Raw genomic sequence first — 17,550 nt, forward strand, 5'->3', positions numbered from 1 at the left:
AGTGTGGCTGGGGAGCCTGCCTGGTGGGGTATGTGTCAGTGTGCTGGCCCAAATCCTCTGTGTCCACACCGCATGGCATCCGTCACATTCTTACAAGCAATGCCTCCAAAAGCAAAGGAGGATGGGGCAATCTCCTTGATCCCCCCCAGTGATTCTTACAAGAGGAGAGGAAAACAGAGTCTTCGCCAGATGGTGTGTCCATCATCACACAGCCGGCCCACAGCAACAGCACAGATGGGACCCCTGTCTGCCAGGCTCTGGGGTCCTGGGTTCCTTCTACTCCCCATACCGCATTTGAGCCAGGCAGTGGTGAAAAGCCCACTTTCTGGTGCCTTTTGTCGGTGCTTTTAGAGCTCCTGTCCCACAAAGGGTTACCGAGGCCCAAAGAGTGTCTGAAGGGACCGAGTGTGCCTAGTAAGGGGAGACCTAGTGGGCCCAGGACTCCAGGGCTGTGTCCTCCTTAGGGCTCCGGGGGTGAGTAAGAGCTCCCTTACTCAGCCATGATGCATTCGCTGTCTTCTTCAGGGGCCCCTCCCAGCCAGGTGTCAGCAGAGGGAGAGGAGAGCCAAAGAAGGAGGAGGTGCGGCCACCACCCTAGTCCAAGGCTGCTGGCTCCCAAGCCTGGTGTTGGTGGGAGGGACAGAGAGGGGCGGGAACAGCCAGCTGCCTGCCGGGAGCCAAAACGAAAGCACTCCGTGCTGGAAGTAGGAGGAGAGTCAGGACTCCCAGGACAGAGAGTGCACAAACTACCCAGCACAGCCCCCTCCGCCCCCTCTGGAGGCTGAAGAGGGATTCCAGCCCCTGCCACCCACAGACACGGGCTGACTGGGGTGTCTGCCCCCCTTGGGGGGGGGGGGCAGCACAGGGCCTTAGGCCTGGGTGCCACCTGGCACCTAGAAGATGCCTGTGCCCTGGTTCTTGCTGTCCTTGGCACTGGGCCGAAGCCCAGTGGTCCTTTCTCTGGAGAGGCTTGTGGGGCCTCAGGACGCTACCCACTGCTCTCCGGTGAGTCTGGAACCCTGGGGAGACGAGGAAAGGCTCAGAGTTCAGTTTTTGGCTCAGCAAAGCCTTAGCCTGGCTCCTGTCACTGCTGCCACCGCCAGAACTGCCCTGTCTGGTCTGTCTGGTGCTGATGGTAGAAGAGAAGAATGGGGAAGGGGCAAGAGCTGGGTCTGTCTTCCTCTGGGAGGGTCTGGGAATACGGAGCCCCAGAAAAAGGTAGGCGGAGGTCTTAGGCAGAGAACAGTGCCTAGATGGTGGGGGCACAAATTCTGACTCTCCTTTCTTTCCTTCCCAGGGCCTCTCCTGCCACCTCTGGGGTAAGTATCCCTACTTTTAAAAAGAATTTCCTAGGTTGGCCGAAGGGAGCAGAGCTGTCCCAGGCCCATGCCCTCCATGCCCACCTCAGCCTAGGACAGCCAAGTTCTTTGGCTCTCTGGGTATGTCAGGTGTCACCAAATTCTGGGCTTGGAACAGCTTCAGCTCCCACCCGTTCCTCCACACACAGACAGTGACATACTCTGCCTGCCTGGGGACATCGTGCCTGCTCCGGGCCCCGTGCTGGCGCCTACGCACCTGCAGACAGAGCTGGTGCTGAGGTGCCAAAAGGAGACCGACTGTGACCTCTGTCTGCGTGTGGCTGTCCACTTGGCCGTGCATGGTGAGCAAGTCATCCTGTGACAGTGCATGTGCACACGTGAGTGTGTCTGGGGTGGGCATGAGGGCCAGGGGATCTCTCAAGCAGCGCTGGGCATCCTCAGTGTTCTCCTGGAGGACACCGGCAGAAGGACCCCCAGGCCAGTGTGGTCTCCCCAGCCCCTGCTTCCCAGCACTGGGCTTTCCAGAAGGAAGCCAACGCCAAAGCCAGCCAGCCCAGAGCAGGGGGCCTCACCCAGGGCCTTGCTCTTGGGTCCTTCTAGGGCACTGGGAAGAGCCTGAAGATGAGAAAAAGTTTGGAGGAGCAGCTGACTCAGGGGTGGAGGAGCCTAGGAATGGTGAGGAGAACCTGGCTGGCCCAACTGCCCCGTGCCAAGGCCTGGCCTGCCGCTCCTGGGCCTGACTGACCCCTGCCCTCTTGCCCACAGCCTCTCTCCAGGCCCAAGTCGTGCTCTCCTTCCAGGCCTACCCTACTGCCCGCTGCGTCCTGCTGGAGGTGCAAGTGCCTGCTGCCCTTGTGCAGTTTGGTCAGTCTGTGGTATGCAAAATAATAATAATAATAATAATCACCTTCTAAACCTAAAATCTATAAAACTTTTTCACATGCATTATCTCTTTGAGGATTACAAAAGAATTAAATTTATTGAAACCCTTCAGTACCAGGCATTACAGCCAGTGTTTTACGGGTATCAACTTATTTAATTCTCACAACAGCCATGTGAGGTGGGACTATTCTTTTGATTCTGATCAGCGCTGTGGGCAAGTCCCTTCAGCCTGTTATGCCTCAGCTTTTATGTCTGTAAAATGGGGATGAGAATAGTTCTACTTCATATGCTTGACTGTGAGAAATCACCAAGCAGTTTTTCAGGGTGCTTCTACTATTTTCCCCTCCTACCAGCAGTGTATGGGAGTTCTAGTTGCTTCCCATCTTTGCCAACACTTGATGGTGTAATTTTATTTTATTTTTAAATTAAATATATTTGAATTTTAAATATATGGGACCCTCCATGAATTTGCATGTCATCCTCAGGCACGGGCCTTGCTAATCTTTTCTGTATTGTTCCAGTTGTAGTATATGTGGTGCCAACACAAGCGTAAGTGTTGTAATTGTCATAATTTTACTGCATATGTAGTGATTTGTCATTGTGGTTTTAATTTGTATCTTCCAATGACTGATGAAGTTGAGCACTTTTTTCACATGCTTATTGGCTATTTGTGTAACTTCCTTGTGAAATATCTCTTAAAGTTTTTTTGTTTTTGTTTTTGTTTTCGTTTTTTGCCACATAAAAAAAAAGAATAGTTCTGGCCAGGCACAGTGGTTCACACCTGTAATCCCAGCACTTTGGGAGGCTGAGGTGGGCAGATCACGAGGTCAGGAGATCGAGACCATCCTGGCTAACACTGTGAAACCCCGCCTCCACTAAAAAAATACAAAAAATTAGCCAGGCATGGTGGTGGGCACCTGTAGTCCCAGCTACTCGGGAGGCAGAGGCAGGAGAATGGCGTGAACCCGGGAGGTGGAGCTTGCAGCGAGCCGAGATCGTGCCACTGCACTCCAGCCTGGGCGACAGAGCGAGATTCCGTCTCAAAAAAAAAAAAGAATAGTCCCACTTCACATGACTGTTGTGAGAATTAAATTAAGCTGATACCTGTAAAACACTGGATGTAATGCCTGGCACTGAAGAATTTCAATAAATTTAATTCTTTTGTAATCCTCAAAAGTACCTGATGAGGCATTATTAGTATCCTCATTTTCCAGATAGATAAAGTGAGGCTTGGAGAGGGGAGGTCTGTGGGCTGGATGCACTTCTCTGTACTCTTGGACCAAAGAAAGAGTCCTACCATACATACCATGGTATACTTACCATGGTGTAAATACCATGGTGCAGGGTGTTGGGGCTTCTCCCTGCCTTAGGAGGCCACATGTGCCTGGAAGGTCTATTTCCACTGGGGTCAAATCACTCAAACCCTTTGACTTTCCCTCCAACCTCCAGCCCCCAGCCAATATCCTATCTGGAGAATTGTAGACTGGGAGAACATCTGCTTGGTCCATGTCACAAGCAGTTGTAAGGAACACTGCGGCACTGGGTTGAGTGTGAGAACAACTTCTGTGGGGAGGGGTGTGCCATATTGTGTTGGGGTGTCTCATCTCCTTAGCTTTGGCCAGGTGATCTAGCACAGCAGGGTGGGGGCAGGGATTTAAATGTCTAGGGCCTTTTCCCGCCCTGGTGACACTCTTACTGAGGACATTTGCTTTAGAATTGAGGCCCCTTGAAAAAAAGGTGAATAGTAGATTTCAGGCTATCCAGTATAAATACAGTCATTGGCTGGGGGAGGAGGGCAGTGAGCAGAGTGGTCCCTGCAGATGATCCCACAGCCCTTGGCCTGGATTCTGAGCCCTGCACTATCAGCCTTCCCCACCCCTCTCCTCACAGGGCTCTGTGGTATATGACTGCTTCGAGGCTGCCCTAGGGAGTGAGGTACGAATCTGGTCCTATACTCAGCCCAGGTACGAGAAGGAACTCAACCACACACAGCAGCTGCCTGGTAAGTGGACCCCCAAGTCCTGGCCCCCTAGCCTCTGTCCCCTCTGGCCATTCCCCCTCCTGATTTCACCCTCTTCTAGCTCCATCCACTCTCCGGCAGGGGTCTGAGCTGCTATCCTTCCCAGAGTCAGCCCCTCGGACCTTCTCTCTCTGGGTGATATGGCTTTCCAGCCCCTGGGGAAGGTTCTTTGAGCATTGGATAGATGTGGGTGGTATGTAGGGGATGGGGAGCCATTCCTAATGCCCCCCTGGGAGCCAAATTGCCTCCACTTCTTTCCTTGGCCCCCAGCCCCACTGGAGGCTCTTCTGTGATCTCTCCTCAGACTGCAGGGGGCTCGAAGTCCGGAACAGCATCCCGAGCTGCTGGGGTAGGGGCTAGGGCCAGTGGGCCAGGGGTAGGGAGGGGCAGGGTCTGGAGTATAAGAAACCCTTGGAGTCCACTTCAGATATGGGCTACCACATCTCAGAAGCTCACAGAACATATTCATTCATTCATTCATTCATTTGTTCATAACACATTAATTGCAGTATCTGCTACTCTGTGCTAAGCACTGGAAATAGAAAGATGAATCTTGGGTCAGGCTCAGTGGCTCATGCCTGTAATCCCAGCACTTTGGGAGGCCGAGGTGGAAGGATCACTTGAGCTCAAAAGTTCGAGACGAACCTGGGCAACATGGCAAATCCCCGTCTCTACCAAAAAAACAAAAATTAACAGGACATGGTGGTGTGCATTTGTGGTCCCAGCTACTCAGGAGGCTGAGGGAGGAGAATCACTTGAGCCTGGGAGGCAGGGGCTGCAGTAAGCTGAGACTGCACCATTGCACACCAGCCTGGGTGACAGAGCAAGACTCTGTCTCAAAAAACAAAACAAAACAAAACAAAACAAAAACAAAAAACTTGAAATAAAAGCTAAGAAAGTCAAGGGTCTAACTTTTTTCCCACGTACTATTTGGATTTTGTTTTCGTTTTGTATTTTCTTTTTTATTGTGCATAACATGCATACATAAAAGTATGTAAAGGGTACTGATTTTCTTTTTTTTTTTTTTTTGAGGCAGTCTCGCTCTGTCACTCAGGCTGGAGTGCAGTGGCGCAATCTCGGCTCACTGCAAGCTCCGCCTCCCAGGTTCACACCATTCTCCTGCCTCAGCCTCCCGAGTAGCTGGGACTACAGGCGCCCGCCACCACGCCTGGCTAATTTTTTTTTTTTTTTTTTTTTTTTTAGTAGAGACAGGGTTTCACCGTGTTAGCCAGGACGGTCTTGATCTCCTGACCTTGTGATCTGCCTGCCTCTGCCTCCCAAAGTGCTGGGATTACAGGCATGAGCCACCACGCCCAGCCAAAGGGTACTGATTTTCATGTCCAGTTCTTTTTTTTTTTTTTTTTTTTGGCGGAATCTTGCTCTGTCACCCAGGCTGGACTGCAGTGGTGTGATCTCAGCTCACTGCAACCTCTGCCTTCTGGGTTCAAGCGATTCTCCTGCCTCAGCCTCCCAAGCAGCTGGGATTACAGACGTGCACCACCACGCACAGCTAATTTTTGTATTTTTAGTAGAGATGGGGTTTCACCATGCTGGCCAGGCTGGTCTTGAACTCCTGACCTCGTGATCCTCCCACCTTGGCCTCCCAAAGTGCTGGGATTACAGGCGTGAGCCGCCACGTCCGGCCAATTCGTTTTTATATATGTATACACTTGCATAACTAGCACCCAGGTCAATACATAAACACTGTGAATACATCACATACTGTGATGTTTTCTGAACTACTAAATGTTTTCAGCTTCATTTTCTTTTTGGCTTCTTAAAATTAAAGTTGGCCTGCCTCTTTGGCAACTCATTAAAGACTATTCAACACCAGAGTTTTGAAAACACAGATGTATATATCATGGATTTCATTTCTTCCTTCATTAAGTAGACATTGATTCATTTATTCAACAGATATTTATTAATTTCTGTGTACCAGGCAAATCCCTGGACACTGGAAATATTAATAAATCAATAAATGAAGATGACAAAAAACCCGACCCCATGGAGCTGGTGTCAGGGTCAGGGTGGGGGTGAGGAAGGACACAACAAACACATGGAGATGTGAAGAATGCAGTAAGTTAGACAGTGATTAGCACTAAGGAGAACATTTGTGGAAGGGCTGGGGAAGGTTGGGAGTTGTAGAGGTCAGGGATGGTCTCATTCTGGTGAGCAGAGACCTGAAAGAGGTGAGGGAGGAGCCATATATCTGAGGGAAGAGAGAATAGCCAGCAAAAAGGGCCTGGGATGGGAGTAGGTCAGGGGTGTTTAAGAAATAGTAAGGAGGGGGCCAGGCGCGGTGGCTCACGCCTGTAATCCCAGCACTTTGGGAGGCCGAGGCTGGCGGATCACGAGGTCAGGAGATCGAGACCATCCTGGCTAACACGGTGAAACCCCGTCTCTTCAAAAAATACAAAATGGGCATGGTGGCGGGCGCCTGTAGTCCCAGCTACTCAGGAGCCTGAGGCAGGAGAATGGCTTGAACCCCAGGAGGCAGAGCTTGCAGTGAGCCGAGATCACACCACTGCACTCCAGCCTGGGCGACAGAGCCAGACTCCATCTCAAAAAAAAAAAAAGGAAAAAAGAAAAAAAGAGAGAAACAGTAAGGAGGTCCTTAATAACTCTGCAGCAGAGTTATTAAGGACACAAATGCCATAGGCTGTGCGCAGTGGCTCACGTCTGCAATCCCAGCACTTTGGGAAGCTGAGGCAGGAGGATTGCTTGAGGTTAGGAGTTCAAGACCAGCCTGGCCAACATGAGCGAAATCCCATCTCTACTAAAAATACAAAAACTAGCCGGGGGTGGTGACACACGCTTGTAATCCCAGCTACTCGGGTGGCTGAGGCAAGAGAATCGCTTGAACCCAGGAGGTGGAGGTTGCAGTGAGCTATCGTGCCAATGCACTCCAGCCCGGGCAACAGAGCGAGACTCCCTCTCAAAAAAAAAAAAGGACACAAGTATCAAGAGGTAAGGTCAGAAAGGTCACAGTTCTGAACAGAGGAAAATGACTTGTTTTAAAGAGGTTACAAGATCTTTCTGCAGAGGGAGAAGCAGGGAGAATAGCTGTTCTCAGACCACACACTAGGGCCTCCACGGGCTTGGCTTTGGGCAGCTGCTAGGAGCAAAGTCTGGTCTGAAATGACAACACACGCTCTGCCCTCCGAGAGCCTCCCAGTCTAGGGGGTTTGAAGGAAACTCCAAAGGGTCAGTCGGGGATGCAGAAGAGGTGAGGAAGTCTAAGCTGCACTCTCTTTGCCTCTCCCACCAGCCCTGCCCTGGCTCAACGTGTCAGCAGATGGTGACAACGTGCATCTGGTTCTGAATGTCTCTGAGGAGCAGCACTTCGGCCTCTCCCTGTACTGGAATCAGGTCCAGGGCCCCCCAAAACCCCGGTGGCACAAAAACCTGGTGAGGCCTCCCCCTTCCCAAGTCCATTCCCACTGTAGGCCGATGCCTGTGCAAAGGACGCAGTGCCTTATCAAAGAGGATCCTTGAAGAGGACTCACCCCAAGCAAGGGAAAACTGGTGGGGGAACTTCTGCCTTCCTGGTTTCCTTGACTTTGGCCTCCTCCTCTTCCTCCTTATCTTCTCCAACCTCCTTCCTTTATTTGTTCCACAGACTGGACCGCAGATCATTACCTTGAACCACACAGACCTGGTTCCCTGCCTCTGTATTCAGGTAGGAGCAGAGTCTAGCTGGGTGCCAGAAGAGGAGTGGGAAGATGATGATGGGGGTGATCCCTGCCTTCCTGGTCTCACCATTCTTCAAACCCTTCATTGAGGTGGAGACTGTGGCTCCCTGGGGTGGCTGGCCCTCCCTTGACCCTTGCTGTCCTATGCCTTCTGTCTATTACATTCCCTGAATGCTCTCCCTGATCCTCCACAGAACTCCTGCTTACACTTCATGGCCCCATTCAAATGTCACCTTCTCCTTGAAACCTTTCCCTACTCCTCCAGTTCTGTCTTTGTGTTCCCCTGGCGGGCAGAGCATGTGCTACGAACTTGGACTGGTTTGCATCTTGGCTCTTGCCATTTGCTAGCTGTGTAACCTTGGGCAAGTCACTTCACCTCTATGAGCCTGTTTCTCATCTGTAAAATGGGAATAATAATAGTAACAGCCTCATGGGGCTGTTATAAGAATGTGTGCCACATCCAGGCTTAAATATGCTGGCTCTTTCCTCTTCCTCTGTACATTTATTTTTTTTAGACAAGGTCTCACTCTGTTGCCCAGGCTGGAGTGCAGTGGCACAATCATGGCACACTGCAGCCTCAGCCCCATGGGCTCAAGTGATCCTCCTGTCTCAGCCTCCCAAGTAGCTGGAACTACTGGTGAGCACTACCATACTCTGCTAGTTTTTTTTTGTTTTGTGTAGAGACGGGGTCTTGCTATGTTACCCAGGCTGTTCTGAATTCCTGGGCTTATGCTATCCTGCCACCTCAGCCTCCCACCAAGTGCTGGGATTATAAGCATGAGCCACTGTGGCTTGCCCTGATTGCACTTTTTTTTTTTTTTTTTTTTTTTTTTTTTAAGACAGAGTCTTTCTCTGTCGCCCAGGCTGGAGCACTGTGGCGTGATCTCGGCTCACTGCAAGCTGCTTCTCCCGGGTTCATGCCATTCTCCTGCCTCAGCCTCCTGAGTAGCTGGGACTACAGGTGCCTGCGACCACGCCCAGCTAATTTTTTGTATTTTCAGTAAAGACAGGGTTTCACCTTGTTAGCCAGGATGGTCTCGATCTCCTGACCTTGTGATCCACACGCCTCGGCCTCCCAAAGTGCTGGGATTACAGGCATGAGCCACTGTGCCCGGCCGCTGATTGCACATTTAATTGGTCATCAGGTCTCATCGATCTTACCTCTGACATTAATGTCTCCCATTCTCTTTCCCCCTCCTCTCCATCTCAGTCCAGCTTAGGGCTCTATCATCTCTTTTCTAGACTGTTTCAATACCTCCAAGCTCCCCTCCCTTCCCATCACTTTCCTGGCATTCTGGGCCCATATTCTGCCCCCAACGGTGCCTTTTCACTATATTTTCCCCATGATTCCCCTTCATGAGAACATTCTTACATCCAGTGGAGCTACTTACCAAGATACGGCTAGCTCCCTGCCTTTTCTCAGGTGGTTCCCATTACCTCAAATGCCCTCACCTCCTTCCCAAAGCTTTTCCCCAACCACCCGGCCTCTCCTAGCTCCAAATCCCCTTGCACTTCTATCTTTCCTTGTCCATTTATCACTTCATTTCTTTTATTTTCTTAATTTTTTTTTTTTTTTTTTTTAGAGACAGCATTTTGCTCTGTCACCCATGGTAGAGTGCAGTGGCATGAACACGTCTCATTGCAGTCCCAAGCTCTCAGGTTCAAGGGATCCTCCTGCCTCAGCCTCTGCAGCTGGGACTGCAGGCATGCGCCACCATGCCTGGCTAATTGTTTCCTTTTTTTTTTTTTTTTTTTTTTTAATGGAGTTTCACTCTTTTGCCCAGGATGGAGTGCAGTGGCGTGATCTCGGCTCACTGCAACTTCCGCCTCCCAGGTTCAAGCCATTCTCCTGCCTCAGCCTCCTAAGTAGCTGAGATTACAGGCACACGCCACCATGCTCAGCTAATTTTTGTATTTTTAGTAGAGACGGGGTTTCACCATGTTGGTCAGGCTGGTCCCAAATTCCTGACCTCGTGATCCACCCGCCTCGGCCTCCCAAAGTGCTGGGATTACAGGCGTGAGCCACTGTGCCCAGCCTGTTTTCATTTTTTAATGTTTTGTGGCGATGGGCCACCACACCCAGCTCAATCACTTCCTTTCTTATTTGGGCATCTAATTTCTTCTTGTACACAACAGATGCTCAATAAATATTATGAAATGAGTGAGTGTTTTACTAATTTATATAAATATTTTATCCTTACTACAAGTGTGAGTTTGTGATTTCCTTGAAGGCAAGCAAATCATATCTAATTCAAATGTAATAGCTTTGCAAGAGCCTTGCACAGTGCCTGGCACATAGTGCCTACTTGTTTTTTTGTTTTTTGTGTTTTTGGTTTTTTTTGTTTTTTGTTTTTTTTTTGAGACAGAGTCTCGCTCTATTGGCAGGCTAGAGTACAGTGGCGTGATCTCGGCTCACTGCAATCTCTGCCTCCTGGATTCAAGCAATTCTTCTGCCTCAGCCTCCTAAGTAGCTGGGACTACAGGTGCGTGCCACCATGCCCGGCTAATTTTTGTATTTTCAGTAGAGACGGGGTTTCAGCATGTTGGCCAGATGGTCTCGATCTCTTGACCTCGTGATCCGCCCACCTCGGCCTCCCAAAGTGCTGGGATTACAGGGGTGAGCCACCGCGCCCAGCCTTGTTTTGTTTTTAAACAAGGTAACAGTATGAGGTCCTCACTGTTGAATGAGTGAATAAATCTTACTGCCTAACACAGCCATAGGACACAGCAGATGTTCATGAGATGTATGCTGTGATTTAAATGCCTTCATTGCCAAACACAGTGCCTGCCACATAGTCGGTGTTCCTAACTAAAGGCTTGATGGATAAATTAATATATTACCTCTAGTGCTTAGCATAGAGCTATGCACATAATAGGCACTCTTAAAATGTCTGTTGAAAGAATAAATGAATGTGTCCTTAGAACTTAGCACATTCCCCAACACATAGCAGGTGCTTACAAAGTGACTGTGGAATGAATTAAAATTAATTATCCACCAGGCACAGTGGTTCACACCTGTAATCCCAGCACTTTGGGAGGCCAAGGTGGGTGGATCACGAGGTCAGGAGTTTGAGACCAGCCTGGCTAACATAGTGAAACCCAGTCTCTACTAAAAGTACAAAAATTAGCCAGGTGTGGTGATGTGCGCCTGTAGTCCTTGCTACTTGGGAAGCTGAGGCAGGAGAATCACTTGAACCCAGGAGGCGGAGGTTGTGGTGAGCTGAGATCACACCACTGCACTCCAGCCTGGGCAACAGAGTGAGACTCCATCTCAAAAAAAAAAAAAAAAAAATTTAATTATCCAAGGTCTCTTGTGCTTGCCATACTGCTAAGACACAATGGTAGGCACTCATTAAAAGTCTGTTGAATGGGCCGGGCACGGTGGCTCACGCTTGTAATCCCAACACTTTGGGAGGCCGAGACGGGTGGAACACTTGAGGTCAGGAGTTCGAGACCAGCCTGATCAATGTGGTGAAACCCCATCTCTACTAAAAATACAAAAATTAACCAGTTAGCCGGCCATTGTGGCATGTGCCTGTAATCCGAGCTCCTCAGGAGACTGAGATGGGAGAATCGCTTGAACCTGGGAGGTGGAGGTTGTAGTGAGCCAAGATTGCACCACTGCACTCCAGCCTGGGCGACAGAGCGAGACTCTATCTCAAAAAAAAAAAAAAAAAAAAAAGTTTGTTAATGAAGATGTTGCCAGTGCCCAGCATTATGTTTGCTGGAAGAATAGATGTGAGCACCTCCAGGTTTTGTAAAAGGCAGGAAGACCTGGCAAGTGTTTGTGAAATACCTGCTGAATGAGTGCATCCCCACTCTGTAGCAGAGGGCCAGGCACATGCCCATGGAGGGGACCTGAGCAGACCCCCATTTCCTTTCCAGGTGTGGCCTCTGGAACCTGACTCCGTTAGGACGAACATCTGCCCCTTCAGGGAGGGTGAGCTGACCGGCCTGGGGCTGGGGTTGGGGTGTTGCGAGCAATGGGTACCTGGCCTGCGGTGACTGCGCCCTTTCCTTGCAGACCCCCGCGCACACCGAAACCTCTGGCAAGCCGCCCGACTGCGACTGCTGACCCTGCAGAGCTGGCTGCTGGACGCACCGTGCTCGCTGCCCGCAGAAGCAGCACTGTGCTGGCGGGCTCTGGGTGGGGACCCCTGCCAGCCACTGGTCCCACCGCTTTCCTGGGAGAATGTCACTGTGGACGTAAGTGAAGCAGAGGGCACCTCCCGTGGTGAGGGGAGAGTGGGGAACCGGGGGTCCCCTTTTGTGATCCCACCCATTCCTCTCTTTCCACAGAAGGTTCTCGAGTTCCCATTGCTGAAAGGCCACCCTAACCTCTGTGTTCAGGTCAGAAAGGGGTGCATAGTGCTGGGCTGGAGGCTGGACCTGGGCAGACCCCCCAGCCAAGGGGGTCTTAGTTCTTGGGCCGCTAAAGCATAGTGGTTGCCAGCTTCCTCTTTGGGAGTTCCACTGTTTACTTTAGTAGTGCGTGGGACCCTGGGCAACTCACTTCACCTCTCTGAACGTCAGTTTCCTCATCTGTTTAATGCAGATGATAATACAGTAACTACCTCATGGAGTGGTTGTGACAATGAAATAAGAGAAGTGCTTCCCCTTAGGAATCGGTACAGACTAAATGCTCCACAAATGTAGCCACTTTTATTATTGCTATCCTTATTCTATTTCCATACCTGTAGAATGGGTTGCTCTACAGTTTCAAAGGGTGATTATAAGAATATTCACTCATTCGGCCGGGCGTGGTGGCTCACGCCTGTAATCCCAGCACTTTGGGAGGCCGAGGCGGGCAGATCACGAGGTCAGGACATCAAGACCATCCTGGCTAACATGGTGAAACCCCGTCTCTACTAAAAATACAAAAAATTAGCCGGTCGTGGTGGTGGGCACCTGTAGTCCCAGCTACTAGGAAGGCTGAGGCAGGAGAATGGCGTGAACCTGGGAGGCGGAGCTTGCAGTGAGCTGAGATGGTGCCACTGCACTCCAGCCTGGGCGACAGAGTGAGACTGGGCGACAGAGTGAAACTCCGTCTGAAAAAAAAAAAAAAAAAATTCACTCATTCAAGATTTTTTGAGCAGCACAAGTCACTGTTTTAGGCACTTGTGATAGACCCTAACATCTCTACCCTCATAGAACTTATATTGTAATGGAGAAAGGCAGCCAACAGACATTGTAAATAAATCATATAATATCTTAAAATTGCATACAAGTACCATGGGAAAGGGATAAGGTGGGACTGGGGTTGCAGTTTTTAGCAGGGTGGTCATGTGAGAAAGGAATCTCTTTGAGAAGGTTAGATGAGAGGGGAACCATGCTCCGTAAGACATAAAAACAGCTTTAGGGTCAGAAGACGCTTTATACAGATGACCTCACAAGGCTGGGGCAGAGAAAGATGTAGTGATTCCTAATCACCCAGCCTTGAATCCACATCTGCCTAAGGTCAGATTGAGTGCAGATTCCCAACCCAACAGGCCTTCTGTTGCCTGCCCCATTCTGGTCTTTCTGCCTTTGGCTTTTGCTTTTCTTAGTGGCCCTAACCATGGTCTCTTCCCAGCAGGTGAACAGCTCGGAGAAGCTGCAGCTGCAGGAGTGCTTGTGGGCTGGTGAGTTGGGCCTGGGGGCAGCGGGGGCAGCTGGGGCAGGGCCACCTCCTAGGGGTGAAGGTCAGGGCATGGGAGGCAGGCAAGTGGCCAATCCCAGCAAGGATGGGTCTTGGTCAGAGTGGCCTCTCACCCCTTCCAGACTCCCTGGGGCCTCTCAAAGACGATGTGCTACTGTTGGAGACACGAGGCCCCCAGGACAACAGATCCCTCTGTGCCTTGGAACCCAGTGGCTGTACTTCACTACCCAGCAGAGCCTCCACGGTTAGGACTGGGCGACCCTCCTCCACAGATCTCTCCAAATGCGTCTCACATCTGGCCTCAAATTTTCACTCCATCCACCCTGTGCCGGTCTCTGGGAACATGGGGGGTGACTCAGACCAGGGCCATATTCAGCGGCATCACCAAAGTCTCCCAGTCCCCTCTACCTCATTCTACCCAGCTGTAGCCTGGTAGGTGCTGCCCTAAGGGTGCTACCTCCAGGTAACAGTGCCCCCATCCTTTGGCTTGGCAGAGGGCAGCTCGCCTTGGAGAGTACTTACTACAAGACCTGCAGTCAGGCCAGTGTCTGCAGGTGAGCTGGTGGCAGAAGGGCCCCACCTCAATGCCTAGGGGCAACAAGCCTAAAACTAGCACTCACCTACTGTCTATTTAGGCTTATTTTATGTTCAGCCCTGGGAAAGTTAAGAGTAGAAGAAGCACAGTTCCTATCCCCAAGGAGCACACTGTTGGCTAGACACCCGTAAACAGATAACCACACCTACAGGTGCTAAGTTTTGGGTTCCAGGGAGAGCTTCCGGGAAGAATTTCTTCCTATAAGCCAGATTTGGTATAGAAGAAGTCATACCCTAGTCAGTGGGCACAGCAAAAAGGCAGAGCAGCTGCAGGAACCTTAGCCGGGAGATATGCATAGTTGATGCTGGGAATTTGGAGATCAGGCCACCAGAGCTTGGTGAATATTGGAACACCTGGCTGGTGCCCTGGATTTGGTTCTGTTTGTATCTTACAGCTATGGGATGATGACTTGGGAGCGCTATGGGCCTGCCCCATGGACAAATGTGAGTATTGTAAGGACTGCCTTTCCTTTCTGTACCAGGAGTGGGGATCTTGACAGGGACCACTCTTGGGCACAGCACATGCAATGGCCTTGTCCTTCCCTGAGATCAGATAAACAGAGGGTCATTCCTTCATTGACTCAAAAAATGATGAGAGCTTGCAGGGATCCCAGGAACACCAAAAAGATAAATCCCTGCCCCCCCACCCCCACCCCTAGAAGACTAGCAAGACATGAGCCGGTCACTTACATTTAAAGTGGGAGCTACTGAAGCACCACCAGGTGTTCAGTGCTGTAAATGCATACAATGTGGACCTGACCTGGGTGGGGTGAGGGGTGAGGGGCTCAGGGGGAAGGTTCCAGCAAAACTCTGAAGACTGAGCTAGGGGAAGGGGGTAAAGATACAGGGTCTTGGACAGGCAGGTTTCTGTCATGAGATAAAGATGCAGGAGACATGTAGGGGATTTGGATCTTATGTTGAGAGCAGCAGGAGCTATGATCAAATTTTTATGTATTTCATATATATATATACTTATTTTTTTATTTATTTTTGAGGCAGAGTCTCACTCTGTCGCCCAGGCTGGAGTGCAATGGCGCGATCTCAGCTAACTGCAACCTCTGCCTCCCGGGTTCAAGCAGTTCTCTACCACAGCCTCCCGGGTAGCTGGGATTAATAGGCGCCCGCCACCATGCCCTGCTAATTTTTGTATTTTTAGTAGAGATGGGGTTTCACCATCTTGGCCAGGCTGGTCTTGAACTCCTGACCTCGTGATCCACCCGCATCGGCCTCCCAAAGTGCTGGGATTATAGTCGTGAGTCACCGCACCTGGCCCAAATTTATATTTTTAAAAGATCTCTGAGGCTGTCATGAATCAATTCAAGGCGAATCAATTGGAGGTAAAAAAAAAAAAAAAAAGACAGGGCAGGGACACCAGGTAGTTGCAGACACCCAGGACAGCAAGATCAAGGGCCCAGCAACCCTAGCTTAGGGGAGAAAAATATGAGCTGACATTTTAGCACTTAAGATGCTCGGCATTGTGTTAAGTATGTATTAACACATTGTGTTAAGCTTTATATGTATTAATATATTTAGTCCTCACACCAACCCTATGACGTAGGTACAACTTTACAGAGGAGAAAACTGAGGCAGAGGGTGACATTACTTATTCAAAGACCCCTAAACAGATGGAGCTATATTCATCCACTGGCTCTGACAATGTGCTGTGGACTCTGGGCAAATCATTTCTTCGTTTTTTGTTTTGTTTTGTTTTGTTTTGAGAGGAGTCTCACCCTGTCGCCCAGGCTGGAGTGCAGTGGCGCGATCTCGGCTCACTGCAACCTCTGCCTCCCGAGTTCAAGCGATTCTCTTGCCTCAGCCTCCCGAGTAGCTGGGATTACAAGCGTGTGCCACCACGCCCGGCTAATTTTTTGTATCTTATAGTAGAGACGGGATTTCACCATGTTGGCCAGGCTGGTCCTGAACTCCTGACCTCGGCCGGCCGTCAATTCATTTCTCTTTTTTTCTGAGACGGAGTCTCACCCTGTCACCCAGGCTGGAGTGCAGTGGTGCGATCTCGGCTCACTGCAACCTCCCCCTCCCGGGTTCACGCCATTCTCCTGCCTCAGGCTTCCGAGTAGCTGGGACTACAGGCGCCCGCCACCACGCCCGGCTAATTTTTTGTATTTTTAGTAGAGACGGGGTTTCACCGTGTTAGCCAGGATGGTCTTGATGTCCTGACCTCGTGATCTGCCCGCCTCGGCCTCCCGAAGTGCTGGGATTATATAAAGGCATGAGCCACCGCACCCGGCCCAATTCATTTCTCTTAAGTCTCAGTTTTTCTTCTCTGTGGAGGGTAAGTTTCTAACTCTTCTTCTGTGGGTCTCCCAGACATCCACAAGCGCTGGGCCCTCGTGTGGCTGGCCTGCCTACTCTTTGCCGCTGCGCTTTCCCTCATCCTCCTTCTCAAAAAGGATCACGCGAAAGGTGAGCGCTTCCCGGCTCCCCATTCCCCTAGGGGAGGACCAGAGTGGCTGTGGAAGTTCTCCGAGGGAAAGCGGCGGCCGAGCTCACTGGCTGCCTCCGCCCCTCTCCCCTAACAGGGTGGCTGAGGCTCTTGAAACAGGACGTCCGCTCGGGGGGTGAGTGGGAGCAAGCGCTGGGCGGAGGGCCGCCCCCGGGGGGCCAGGCCTGTGCCCGCTCACCTCTTCCCTCCTCATCTGTTTTCTCCGGCAGCGGCCGCCAGGGGCCGCGCGGCTCTGCTCCTCTACTCAGCCGATGACTCGGGCTTCGAGCGCCTGGTGGGCGCCCTGGCGTCGGCCCTGTGCCAGCTGCCGCTGCGCGTGGCCGTAGACCTGTGGAGCCGTCGTGAACTGAGCGCGCAGGGGCCCGTGGCTTGGTTTCACGCGCAGCGGCGCCAGACCCTGCAGGAGGGCGGCGTGGTGGTCTTGCTCTTCTCGCCCGGTGCGGTGGCGCTGTGCAGCGAGTGGCTACAGGACGGGGTGTCCGGGCCCGGGGCGCACGGCCCGCACGACGCCTTCCGCGCCTCGCTCAGCTGCGTGCTGCCCGACTTCTTGCAGGGCCGGGCGCCCGGCAGCTACGTGGGGGCCTGCTTCGACAGGCTGCTCCACCCGGACGCCGTACCCGCCCTTTTCCGCACCGTGCCCGTCTTCACACTGCCCTCCCAACTGCCAGACTTCCTGGGGGCCCTGCAGCAGCCTCGCGCCCCGCGTTCCGGGCGGCTCCAAGAGAGAGCGGAGCAAGTGTCCCGGGCCCTTCAGCCAGCCCTGGATTGCTACTTCCATCCCCCGGGGACTCCCGCGCCGGGACGCGGGGTGGGACCTGGGGCGGGGGACGGGACTTAAATAAAGGCAGACGCTGTTTTTCTACCCATGTGGCCCACACGCGTCTCCGTTTCAGTGGCGGGGCTGGCAAACGTCGTTCCCTAGCCCCGCGGCCCTTTAAACC

General features: G+C 51.6%; 1 protein-coding gene and 1 pseudogene across 46 annotated transcripts; one reads left to right on the plus strand and one right to left on the minus strand.

The window, feature by feature from the left end:
- Positions 1 to 644: 644 nt before the first annotated feature.
- IL17RC (interleukin 17 receptor C) lies at positions 645 to 17,475 on the plus strand. Of its 46 annotated transcripts, none has more exons than XM_019023500.4 (19): positions 669 to 1,218; positions 1,298 to 1,319; positions 1,508 to 1,660; positions 1,920 to 1,994; positions 2,085 to 2,194; positions 4,092 to 4,203; positions 4,526 to 4,570; positions 7,490 to 7,629; positions 7,841 to 7,900; positions 11,799 to 11,853; positions 11,938 to 12,119; positions 12,213 to 12,263; positions 13,486 to 13,534; positions 13,674 to 13,795; positions 14,046 to 14,105; positions 14,541 to 14,589; positions 16,474 to 16,569; positions 16,686 to 16,724; positions 16,819 to 17,475. In XM_019023500.4, exons 1-19 carry the CDS (start codon positions 901 to 903, stop codon positions 17,445 to 17,447), a joined length of 2,367 nt encoding a protein of 788 aa, XP_018879045.4. In that variant the 5' UTR covers positions 669 to 900; the 3' UTR covers positions 17,448 to 17,475. The 46 variants fall into 46 exon arrangements, with proteins under 46 accessions (XP_018879057.4, XP_030865351.3, XP_004033603.5 ...); XM_004033557.5 differs by having other exon boundaries at positions 13,489 to 13,534; XM_019023511.4 differs by having other exon boundaries at positions 670 to 1,005.
- Positions 2,646 to 2,746, minus strand: LOC115934121 (uncharacterized; annotated as a pseudogene).
- Positions 17,476 to 17,550: the final 75 nt, after the last annotated feature.

Source organism: Gorilla gorilla, chromosome 2 (assembly GCF_029281585.2).
Source record: "Gorilla gorilla gorilla isolate KB3781 chromosome 2, NHGRI_mGorGor1-v2.1_pri, whole genome shotgun sequence".
Taxonomy (NCBI): Eukaryota; Metazoa; Chordata; class Mammalia; order Primates; family Hominidae; genus Gorilla; species Gorilla gorilla.